Raw genomic sequence first — 12,604 nt, 5'->3', positions numbered from 1 at the left:
TGTGGTTACTCACATGGAAATCCCATGAATGCTCAGCCAAATCAAGTCTTAATGTGTTTGGAGGAGTCGGAGAAATGGCTGTTGGTTCAGTGAGCATTCGATTGTCGCAAAACGAGGTTTAACACTGTTAAATGTAAGGTTCTGCACATGGACGGGGAAATGCATGTCACCATTACATACTAAATGGGGAAACCACTGTTAAACACTGACATGGAAACTGTAAACTTAACTGGAGTAACTAATGTCAGGTAGCTGCTGCTAAGGCAAATGGGATCATAGGGTGTATCAAAAAAGGTCTAGGGCATATGATGATAACATTGTTGTTCCTCTTTACAAGTCACTGGTCAGGCCACACATGGAATATTGTGGAAATATTGGGCACCAGTACTCAAAAAGGACATACCAGAGCTTGAGTGGGTACAAAGGCGGCAACTAAAGTAATAAATGGAATGGACAGATTACAATACCCAGACAGGTTATCAAAATTAGGGTTATTTAGTTTAGAAAAAAGACAGCTGAGGAGCAACTGAATAACTATGTATAAATATATCAGGGGATAAAACAGAGTTCTCTCCCATCATCAAAGTGCTAACAACCACTTGTCCGTCAATCCGTGTGTGTGATGTGTGAGTTACATGCAGAGCCTGACACTCCCTGTGATGTCAGTTACCGTCTCTTAGCTCCGCCCCCTGATCACATAATGGTGACATCATTGCAGGTCTTTTATCCTCCTTCTGCACCGAATGAGAAATTATAGGCAGACTACCCCCCCCCCCCCCCCCCAAACCCCTGCGGCCTGAGTTGCTAGGGTTACAGCAGTACTCAGTTTTGCAGTTTGTAGCTGGTTGTGACACAGCTGGGCACCTGTGTGGAGAATTCAATAAATGACACCCCCACAAATGTACACATATTGTCCCTTAGCTCTGCCCCCTGATCACATTATGGTGGTGTCCTCAGATTCCTTATCCTCCTTGGGCAGTAAATGAGGAATTATGGGCAGTCTGCATCCCCCACAAACCCTCGCTGTCTCAGTTGCTATGGATACAGTAGTACTCAGTCTGGAAGTTTGTATGTTGTGACACAGTTGCACACCTGTGTGGAGACTCCATTAAATGACACCCCACAAATGTACACATACATAGCTTGTGTGCTGACAGTTCCTGTGATGTCACTATCATGTGCTCAGTCACATGGTCTCTGAGCTAAATGAGGGATTATGGGTGGACTACATCCCCCACAAATCCCTGTGGTCTCAGTTGCTATAGATACAGCAGTATTCAGTCTGGCAGTTTGTATGTTGTGAGGCCGGTGCACACCTGTGTGGAGACTCCAATAAATGACACCTCACAAATGTACCCATACATAGCTGGCAGTGCATATTGACCAACAATATTGAAGCACAGGCCTTCACCACTATCTTCACATCTCCTGAACGAAATATGTTATCTCAAGTGCTAATGCTGCCAACACCAGTCCAGTCTTCATCTAATCGTCAACCGTTGTACAGTGTTGAAACAAACCTTCGCTTTTGTGCAAACATGTCCCCACAGAGGGATCAACGCTGCCGGGAAGCTAATACAGCTTACATGACACAGTGTCAAACTACGATGTCACCTCAGCCACCAGCTCAAGTTTGTAAATCTCGTGCAGCAGATATGCGACGGCTACGAGCGAACATGCCTCCTCAGCGAGCTGCTGAAGTTTGTAAATCACATGCAGCTCATGTGCAAAAGCAACATACGAGAGCTTTGTGTGTGATGTGTATGTAGCAGAGCTGTGTGGTGCACTGCAGCACCAGAAACACTGGTACTATAATTTCCTAATAATTGCTAGTCTATTTATATCCAGGGATGTAACAAGGGGGTGCTCTGATAACTGTGTATAAATATATCAGGGGACAATACAGAGATCTCTTCCATAATCTAGTTATACCCATATCTAACAAGGGGGCGCCCTCTGTGACTAGAGGAAATTGGGTTTCTACACAACATAGAAGGGGGTTCTTTACAGTAAAAGTAGTGAGACTATGGAACTCTCTGCCTGAGGATGCAGTGGTGGCGAACTCTATAAAAGGAGGGCCTGGACGTCCTTCTTGAGCTTCACAATATTATGTTTATAGTCACTAATTACTTCAGAAGCGAAGGTGATCCGGGATTATTCTGATTGCCAAATTGGAGTTGGAGAATGAATTTTTTTTCCCTTAAACAAGGAAAATTGGCTTCTAACTTATTGGGTTTTCTTTTGCCTTTCTCTGGGTCAACAGTGGGGATGTAATAGGCTGAACTGGATGGACATATGTCTTTTTTTCGGCCTTGCGTACTATGTTGGCAACTTCTATGAAAGCTATAATCTGGATCACTCTGAAACTTTGCAGTTCAGATGGTAAAGTCACAGACCCTATTTTGCCTTTAGAAAAGTTTTGAATGCCTTTTTGAGTTGAGAAGTTTTGGGGTTAAGTAGGCCTGAGCCACTTTCCTTGTGGTCGTTCATGTGATCTGTGATTTGTATTACAAGTTGGTCCTCTTTTTGCTGTAGAACTGTTTCATGCATGTCCTCTAGTATTCTAGTACCATGAGAAGCTGATGTCTGTAGCTATAAATAGTGAATGTCTTTCACATCCTGCCAAAAAGCCATTAGGCCTCATGTCCACGGGGAAAATCGGGCCCGCTACGGATTCTACATGTAGAATCTGCAGCGGGTCCCTCCTGCCCCGCGGACATGAGCGCTGAAAAGGAGAATAAATGACAATAAACTCACCTCCCATCCGCTCCGTTTCTTCTCTTCGCGGCGGCGTCATCTTCTCTCGTCGCGGCCGGATCTTCATTCTTCGGCTCGGCGGATGTGCACGATGACGTCGGTGACGTGCCCCGCGCATGCGCCGGGCCGAAGCAAAATGATCCGGCCGCGGCTGAGAGAGGATGGCGCGGCGCCGAAGAGAAGAACCGGAGCGGGTAAGTAAAATGTGATTTTTGTGTCCCGCGGATCCGGACGGCTTCCATAGGCTTCAATAGAAGCCCGCGGGAGACCCGCATGAAAATGGAGCATGGTCCAGATTTTTTCATGCTCCATTTTTTTTTTAAATCACTTTTATTGACGATCCGCGGGTATTTATCTACCCGCGGGTGGTCAATGCATCCCTATGGGGTGCGGATCCGCGCGCGGGAGAAGAGTTAAAATCCGCTGCGGATTTTAATTCTTCTTTTCCCCGTGGACATGAGCCCTATCTAATACAGCGCTGCCAACACGATTCAGTGATGAGCGTTAAAACAAGTAGATTTATGGTCACTGTGGAAATTTAGGGTGATAACTAACTCTAAAAATGCAGATGGCATTTCTCTATATATGTATCCTTTCCCTTCCTTTTCTTATAAGGAATGCCACATTTTGTATGCCGACATGTATGCTTGGATAGGTCAATGATATTAGCTACGTTCCTGCCCATTATAAACTTGGACTATTTGGCATGCCACTCCATGCACTGAGTGGTGGCTTTCAGCACGGACACAAGGGGAACAGGGAATGTAAGTATAACACTTGCCGCCTCGGACTCGGCAGGTCACCTACTTTTAGCCCATAAGTGTAGCTCATAGGGATAAAAGTAGATGACAGATTCCCTTTATCCCCTTCCAGCTCCAGGGCGTAAGTTTATGTCCTGGCAGTGGGGTACTTCCTGCAACAGGGCGTAAACTTACGTCCTGGGGATAGCGCGAGATCACATATGATCTTGCGCTATCCCGCAGCGGGAGCTGGCTGTCAGTCACAGCCGGCCTCCCACTGCAACAGTGGAGGGGCATCCGAGATGCGCCCCCCGCTGTTAACCACTTCCCTGCCGCGATCTAAGTAGATCGCGGCAGGGAAAGCGTTTCATAGAGGGAGCGCGCTCCCTCTGTCTTCAGCTGGCTCTCGCGATGTTATCGCGAAAGCCCAGTCTGCCGCCATGGCAACAGGACGCTAGACACTGGCGTCCTGTAGTTCCAATGCCTATGATCGCTGTATAAGCGATTTAAGGCATGGCAGGGCAGTAGCCCTGCCATGCCTTATCACAGCGATCAGCAGTACTGTGGTGAAAGTCCCCCAGGGGGACACAAGATGTGTGGGGAAAAAAAATTAAAAAAATGAATGGAAAAAAAAATTTTAAACCCTTTTTCCCCATGACATCATGACAGCATACGCTGGAGGTTGCTCACCTGCTGACCTGAAGGGACAGGAAGAGGCAGAATATAAAAAGCACCTCCCCTCCACCAACACCAGTGTTTTTCCTGTCCCTTCAGGACAGCAGCGGCAGAACTCCAGCAACGCTGTCCCATGCCGGAGGAGGACTTACCGGCGAAGCGGCGGCGTGGATCTTTCGGGCAGCCCCGGCAAACCCAGTGGGAAGGACCCCATCTGGGAGCTTTCCGGGGACTGCGTGGGCCGGGGCCCAAGTACGGGTTGCCGGCACCACTGCGGCCGTCATTTCGGGCGGCGGCCGCCATCTCCGGTGGGCCGGGGTCCAAGTACGGGCTGCCGGCACCACTGCGGCCGTCATTGCGGCGGCGGCCGCCATCTCCGGGTCCAGGGCCGACAGGAGCGCTCCAGGGGGCGTGGTTTCGGATACAGCGCGGTGACGTCGGACGCTCCGCAAAGGGGGCGTGGCCTGGCGCGGCCGGCGCCAAATTCAAAAATCCGCTGCCCCTGCATCAGCTGGTGGTGTTTCTCCACGCTAAGGAACGATCCTAAGCACAGGAAGCGTTCCTGCAAGGCGCAAGATGTCGACCAGAGAGGACCCAGAGACCCTCCTAACTGTAAGTGGTCCAGTGGACCAACCTACACCTGCACTACATACACTTCCCGACTAACAGAGTTTCCCTTGTCTTACAGGACAGGGATACTCAAAAACCAAGGGAGGCTAGACGCAGGAGTAAAAAATGTCCAGTATGTCTAACCAAACTCGACGACTCCTGCACCAAAACGCTATGCGCTACCTGCTCCGCGAAAATTATGCAGGAGGAAAAAACTTCCCTTATGGCCGAAATTCGGTCAGTCGTCCGAGAAGAAGTGCAGTCCTCCCTCTCGGACCTCCAACCTGGGCCTTCCGGGGTTACACGCAGGTCGGTTCCGGCGGTGTCTGAGTCTGACTCCGACATAGCGGAAAATGTGGATTTTGACAGGGAAGTGACGCAGGAGGACAAGAAATATCTTTTCTCTACCGCGGACATGGATCAACTGCTGAAAGCAGTACGCAGGACCATGCAGGTGGAGGAAGATGTGCAGCAACCCCGCACAGTCCAGGAGGATATGTTCGCGGGGTTACTCCCGCAACAAAAATCTTCATTCCCCGTAAACGCCACACTCAAGCAGCTGATCCTAAATGAGTGGGAGAGCGTGGATCAGGCTCCGCTAATCCCCAGGGAATTTAAAGAACGCCTGTTATTTCCGGGAGATGAAGTGTCCTTTTTGGACGAGATACCTAAAGTCGATACTGCAATTGCCATGGTATCCAGAAAGTCCGGGTTGCCCTTTGAGGATACGTCCCACTTAAAGGACCCGTTGGACCATAAGGTGGACACATCCATGCGTAAAGCCTGGTCCACCTCCGGTCTCATCATGAAAGCTAACATCGCGGCCACTTCCGTGGCTCGTTCCATGGCAATCTGGTTGGACCAATTCGCAGCCCTAGTCGACCAAAAAGCCCCTAGGGAGGAGTTCGCAAGCGGCATCCCTCTGCTGCGAATGGCAACAGGGTTCCTGGCAGATGCTTCGATGGAAACAGTCCGCCTCGGAGCCCGCATGGCAGCCCTATCGAACACCGCCAGAAGGGCAGTGTGGGTGAAAGAGTGGTCAGGGGACGCAGCGTCCAAAAATAGGCTATGTACCCTACCGTTCCGGGGCGGGCGTATATTCGGACCAGACCTGGATCGTCTGCTGGAGAAAGCAGCTGACAAGAGTCACGGACTGCCTGCCACCAGACCACCCAAGAGACCCTTCACCCCTCATCCCTCGTCTACGTACGCCGGGAAGGGAAAGACCGGAAGATGGTCTTATCCAAAGGGCGGAAGGGGTAAGACTTTAACTTTTGTCCCTCAGCCCATACTTTCGGGCCCGGTAGGGGGTAGACTGGCTCGCTATTCCAATAGCTGGCGTAGTATTACAACTAATGAGTGGGTACTGCACCTAGTGGCGGAGGGGTACAGGATCGAGCTACTATCCCGCCCCCCGGACAGGTTTATGATAACCCCAACCCAGTCTCCAGGCCTAGAACAGGCTCTGTTGGAGGGCATACGGAACCTGCAGGGTCTCGGCGCGATTATCCCAGTCCCTAAGAAGGAACAGGGAAAAGGCTTCTATTCCCCCCTCTTTCTGGTTCCCAAACCAGACGGCTCCCACCGCACCATTATCAATTTAAAACAACTGAATAAATTCATTGAATATAGGAGATTCAAAATGGAAACCATTAGAACTGCAACTCCTTTAATTGCCAGGGATAACGTAATGGCTACAATAGACCTTAAGGATGCCTATTTTCATATCCCTATTTACGCCAACTCACAAAAATTTCTGAGATTTGCGCTGAGGGTGGAGGGGGAAATCCGCCACTTCCAGTTCGTCTGCCTACCATTTGGAATCTCCTCGGCTCCGCGAATTTTTTCCAAGGTCGTGATGGAAATGGTGGCCTTCTTACGAAACCAGGGTGTCATGATCATCCCCTACTTAGACGACTTCCTGTTGGTGGCAGATTCCCCATCTACTCTGAGATCACACTTGGAGTCCACATTGCAGTTATTTAAGGAGCTTGGCTGGATTGTTAACGAGTCAAAATCCAACATGGAGCCAGAAACCAGGAAGAAATTCCTGGGTGTCATTCTGGATTCCAGTCTACAAAATTCGTCCCTTCCTCCCCTAAGAAAACATCTTATCATAGAGGAATGTTCCAACCTATATAAAAAACATAGGGTAACGATAAGAAACGCAATGCGGATCCTGGGACTAATGACTTCGTGCATCGGCGTGGTCCCCTGGGCCCAATTCCACAGTCGCGGACTCCAGTCACTAATTCTCCAGAATTGGGACAAGTTGCAGGCTTCGCTTGATCAGACAATCCCTATTTCTGCGGAAGCCAGAGCTTCTCTCCGTTGGTGGGTGTCGTCAGACAACCTGTCTCAGGCATCCGATTGGAATTTGGACCCGGCCGTAATAATCACGACCGATGCCAGCGCCAAAGGGTGGGGGGCCCACTTTGAAGGCGGTTATGTACAGGGGGCCTGGGACGTTCACGAGAAAGCTAGCTCATCGAACTTTAGGGAGCTTAAAGCTGTATGGAAATCCCTGCGTAGCCTGCAAACACGATTAGTGGCGAAACATGTGAGGATCTTCTCAGACAATATGACAACAGTATCACTCATTCGCCACCAGGGTACCACCAGGAATCCTCCACTACAACGACTGGCGGGGCGGATCCTTCAATGGGCGGAAGGCACAACAAAGTCCCTATCGGCCTTTCATATAAGAGGAGCCGAGAACTCAGCCGCGGACTTTTTAAGCAGAAGGAAAGTGGACCCAGGAGAGTGGGAACTCCATCCAGAGGTGTTCAGCCTTCTTGTGGAGAAGTGGGGGGTACCGGAAGTAGACCTCTTTGCGTCAAGCGCAAACACCAAATGCCGGCTTTTCTTTTCCAGAGGCGCAGAGAAACAGGCCCTGGGCACGGACGCTCTCTCTCACCCCTGGGATTGGGACCTAGCGTATGCCTTTCCCCCTCTACCACTAATCCCGCTTCTGCTAAGGAAATTACTGCAGTCAACCCTAACAGTAATTTTTGTAGCACCATATTGGCCCAAAAGACCGTGGTTCCCCCTCCTGAGATCCCTGTCAGTGGGAGAGCTCTTCCACCTTCCAACAAGACCGGACCTACTGTCGCAGGGCCCTCTTCTTTACCCGGAAGTTCACAAGTTCAGGCTTACGGCCTGGAGCTTGAGCGGGTAAAGTTCCTAGGAAAGGGTCTTTCCCCTAAGGTTATTTCCACCATTAGCGAGAGCCTTAAACCCTCGACACACAAAATCTACTCCAAAGTCTGGAAAAAATTTTCGGAGTGGTTAGGCCAGGACATCCAGCAGCTGGATCAGCCAGACGTCCGGAAAATCTTAGATTTTCTCCAGGCGGGCCTGGATAAAGGTTTGAGTCCGAATACACTCAAAGTCCAAATTGCGGCCTTGGGGGCATTCTTCGATCTCGCGCTGGCGGAGCACAGGTGGATTAGGAGATTTCTTAGAGGGGCGAGCAGATTACATCCATTCACACGGGCCACAGCACCACCCTGGGATCTAACCATAGTCCTTCAGGCCTTATGCGACCCCCCATTTGAACCGATTACGGATCTATCCATCGCCTGGCTGACGTACAAGGTAGCCCTGCTTGTGGCAGTTACGTCAGCCAGACGCGTGGGGGAAATCCAGGCCCTCTCACGAAGGGCCCCATATATGACTATCCACCCGGACAAAATAGTTTTTTCTTTAGACCCATCCTTCCAGCCTAAAGTATTGTCAGATTTCCACAGGGGCCAACCAATAGTTATTCCAGCCTTTTGCCAAAATTTCAAAAATGCAAAAGAACAAAAGCTCCATAATATAGACGTCAAAAGAGCGGTACTAGCGTACCTCGAGGCAACAGAAAGTTTCAGGAAGTCTGACAAACTTTTCGTTCAATTTCAGGGGCAGGCCAAAGGAAAGGCCGCTTCTAAAGATGCGATCGCCAGGTGGCTCAGGAGAGCCATCCAGGAGGCTTACAAGGCCAAGGGCATCCCCCCTCCAGAAGGATTGAAGGCCCACTCAACGAGAGCGGTGGCATCCTCTTGGGCGGAGAGAGCGCACGCATCGATTGAGCAAATCTGTAACGCAGCCACATGGACTTCAGGCCATACTTTCATCAAACATTATAGGCTGGACTTTAAATATAGTCAGGACGCATCCTTCGGTAGGAAGGTGCTCCAAGCCGTAATCCCTCCCTAAAAAGCCCATGCCACTTATTTGGTATTCCTCCAGCGTATGCTGTCATGATGTCATGGGGAAAAGGGGAATTTTTTCTTACCGATAATTCCCTTTCTGGAAGACATCATGACAGCATACGGGCTTTTTTCCCCCCCTTACCAACATGGTTACCCTAGTTTGTCCAACACATGAGGTAATGTGTATGCTTTTAACTTTGTTTTCTGAGGTGTGTGATGTCAATAAAAACACACCTTCTGGTTAAGTAACTGGTCACTGTGGTCATTTGGAACGCACTGGTGTTGGTGGAGGGGAGGTGCTTTTTATATTCTGCCTCTTCCTGTCCCTTCAGGTCAGCAGGTGAGCAACCTCCAGCGTATGCTGTCATGATGTCTTCCAGAAAGGGAATTATCGGTAAGAAAAAATTCCCCTTTTTTTTAATGCTTTTTCTCATATTAGCATAAAAAAAGGTTAGAAAAAAATTAAACACCACATATTTGGTATTGTTGCGTCCGTAACGACGTGTACAATAAGCTGCACATGCTTTTTACTGTGCACGGAAAAAAGCGTAAAAAAAACTCGCTAAAACTGAGGCAAAATGCTAATTGAGTGATCAAAAAAGCTGTATGTACCCCAAAATGGTACCAATAAAAACTACAGCTCGTCTCACAAATGATAAGCCCTCATAGAGCTCCATACATAAAAAAGTTACAGGACTTTGAATGCAGTGATTTTAGGAAAAAAAAAATTTCCAAAATTTTTATTGCAGAAAAGTGGAAAAACCTAAAAAAAGTAAGAATTTTGGTATCGTTGTACCGTACCGGCCCGCAGAAAAAATGGATTGTGTCATTTATGCTGCATGATTAACGCTGTAAAAAAAAAAAAAAAATCAATGGCAGAATTGATGTTTTCTCTCCCTGCTATCATAAAAAAAAATAAGTTTTACTATATAGTCAAATGTACCCAAAAGTGGCACCAATAAAAACTACAGTTCGCCACGCAAAAAACAAGCCCTCATACGCCCGCATCGACGGAAGCATAAAAAAGTTATGACTTTTGATAAATGGAGAAGAAAATCCGCCAAAAATCATTGCGTCCTTAAGCCCAAAATAGGCCATGTCATTAAGGGGTTAAACTGGTTTGTAAACTGGTAGTGTATCCTAGAAATGTTGAGACTCTATGAATGTAGACCGTAATGTTTTCATAAGTGACCCTCTTCATGTTTTAGGTGGAGCAGCAGGGGGTGGATACGCTCAAGTTATTCCTATGGAAGAGGTAGGAGTTACTTCATATATGGATATATATTTTTTTTGTTTTTATAGCCAAGAGTTCATCTTTCTATATGTCGGTCAGTAACTGTTTCATTTATTTTCTTTATACTTCTAAGTAATTTACTCTGCAAAATATATTGCGTGGAGGGGGTCCGTATATAGAAAGTACCCTGCAGAGTAGAGTGTGGATTGTTGCTGGGCTTTCTCTGATTACCTGAACATGAACCTATTCCAGATGGCTACAGGAATATAATTCTGGAAAAGAATATTCACTCCATGAATCCACTACCACAACCCCTGAACTGTCCAAGAAGAAAGCCCCTGAAGCCATACAGTAGTTTTATCAGGCCTCATTTCCTGTTCTTAGCCCTCGTTCTGGACAAGCATTTTATTTCAACTTGGAACATTTTTTTTTTCTCTGATTGGCCAAACTAACCCTTTCCAATTCAGTGTCAGACCTTGTTTGACATTTGTGTTTCCCTGCGTAGCTCCCATGTTGGAGGAGTAACGACACGTTTCTAACACTATGCAGGAGAGCTCTCCGATGTCGGAGGCTGTTCTGCATATCTATGTTACAGGATACAGGACAGTGCTCCATCTTTCTCTCTTTACTACATAGTGCTAATTTCTGTCTTCTCCTCCGGGTCTTCGGCTGTAACTAATAGCTGAGGACCCGTCCTGCTCTGGCTACATAGCAGGAGCTTTAACCCTTTCCAATCCACTGTCTGATGTCTAAAGACATTCTGACTGAAGGCTGTACAGCTCCGATGTCTGAAGATGTCCGGCGGGGTATTTTTACTGTGTATTACTGGCTACTCTGTTGTCAGGGGCCTCTCCAGTATGTCCCATACCGCAGTATTAGCTCTAGCCAGCAGATGGCGCTATTGTATAATGGCAGAAAGAGAAAACCCCCTAGTAAACCCCTAAATCCAAAATTGGATTGCAAAGGGTTAATTCCGCACCATATTTTTACTATCGACTGGGATTACAGCCCAGGGTCAAACACTGTAAATTTACTGTGCTTGACCTTTAAGGGGTTAGGCTCTAGGGTTTAGGTAGTTTTTCAGCAGAGTGAAATGGCACCTTGCATCTTACACTCTTTAGAACAGTTATTTGAGTCTTTTCTTAAATTGTAAGTAAACGTTTTAAAAACTTCTCGCCTGCCATAGTGACGTGTCAGAAGCTTTATTCGGTGGGGTCTGGGTGCCGAGACCCCCGACAATTGTTGAAATGAACAGTCAGAAGCATTCATGTGAACGCTGCGGAGTCCACTGCTTATGATGATGGCCGGTACGGGCACAGCACTCTGCACCAGGACCCCCCAGCAATGAAAACTTCTGGCATGTCTCTGAGATGTCAGAAGTTTTTAAATAGTTTTAATTTTACTTTTAGCTAATCAGTGATTTGGTTCCAAATGCAGCATAGTTGGCTGTTTTTACCGCTTTACATTCTTCTATCGGAACCAGTGAATAGGCTTTATAGTGACGCCGAGGTGTTCTCTGCCGTGCCTGTTCCATAACGTTCAGGTATAGTGACGGTTTTTCTTTCTGTTTTGCAGTTTAACTTGCATTTAACCGGTGACATCCACGCAATCACAGCAGCCAATAACTTGCTGGCGGCTGCCATAGATGCAAGGATGCTGCATGAGAGCACTCAGTCGGACAAGGTGATCATTACTTGCTATGGGTGACGGATACCCCAAATGTTGTATATTGCTTGGTGCACAGCCAAGGTCTGAGAGACTTGTAGATGTCATAACATCACCTTTTATTTTTGTTTTCATTTTTCTGAATTTGTAAATCTTGTCGAATTTTAGGGTTTACTTTTAGACATCCTAAACTTTTTTTTTTTTGCTTTACTCAGCGTTTACTCATACATTATGTTTTTTTATAACTAAAGTATTATTTTACAGGCTTTATATAGTCGACTTGTTCCATCCATTAATGGGGTGCGGAAGTTTTCTCCCATCCAGATTGCTCGCTTAAGGGTAAGTGTTATCACTATAACACAGTATACTTATTCTTTCAACAATTCTGATTTATACCATAAATGTCTGATCTGCTGGAAATCTGATGATCAGGAGAATGAGGTCACCTGTACCGTCCTTTCTCTAAACCGGGAGCCAGAGGAGAGGAGCAGAAAATGTGCTGGGCAACTTTTATTGCATTCTGTTGAGACAAATTTGGATATTAGAAAAAAAACAACTTTTTGACATTGAGGGTGATGAGTGAGTGGAACAGGTTGCCACGGGAGGTAGTGAGTTTTCCTTCAATGGAAGTCTTCGGAGACTGGACAGACATCTGTCTGGGATGATTTAGTGACCCTGCCCTGAGCAGGGTGTTGGACCCGATGACCCTGCAGGTCCCTTCCAACTCT

General features: G+C 47.5%; 1 protein-coding gene across 1 annotated transcript in view; it reads left to right on the top strand.

The window, feature by feature from the left end:
- The window catches only part of MTHFD1L (methylenetetrahydrofolate dehydrogenase (NADP+ dependent) 1 like), a 167,475-nt gene that overhangs the window by 32,950 nt on the left and 121,921 nt on the right, over window positions 1-12,604 (top strand). Inside the window, exons 13-15 of the mRNA XM_066595925.1 lie at window positions 10,186-10,232; window positions 11,787-11,894; window positions 12,141-12,215. Coding sequence (XP_066452022.1) covers window positions 10,186-10,232; window positions 11,787-11,894; window positions 12,141-12,215 — 230 coding nt within the window. The remainder of the gene's footprint in view (window positions 1-10,185; window positions 10,233-11,786; window positions 11,895-12,140; window positions 12,216-12,604) is intronic.

The sequence above is a fragment of the Eleutherodactylus coqui genome, chromosome 3 (assembly GCF_035609145.1).
Source record: "Eleutherodactylus coqui strain aEleCoq1 chromosome 3, aEleCoq1.hap1, whole genome shotgun sequence".
Lineage (NCBI taxonomy): Eukaryota > Metazoa > Chordata > Amphibia > Anura > Eleutherodactylidae > Eleutherodactylus > Eleutherodactylus coqui.
Note: the sequence above shows the minus strand (reverse complement) of the source record. Positions and strands in the feature narration are given on the sequence as shown.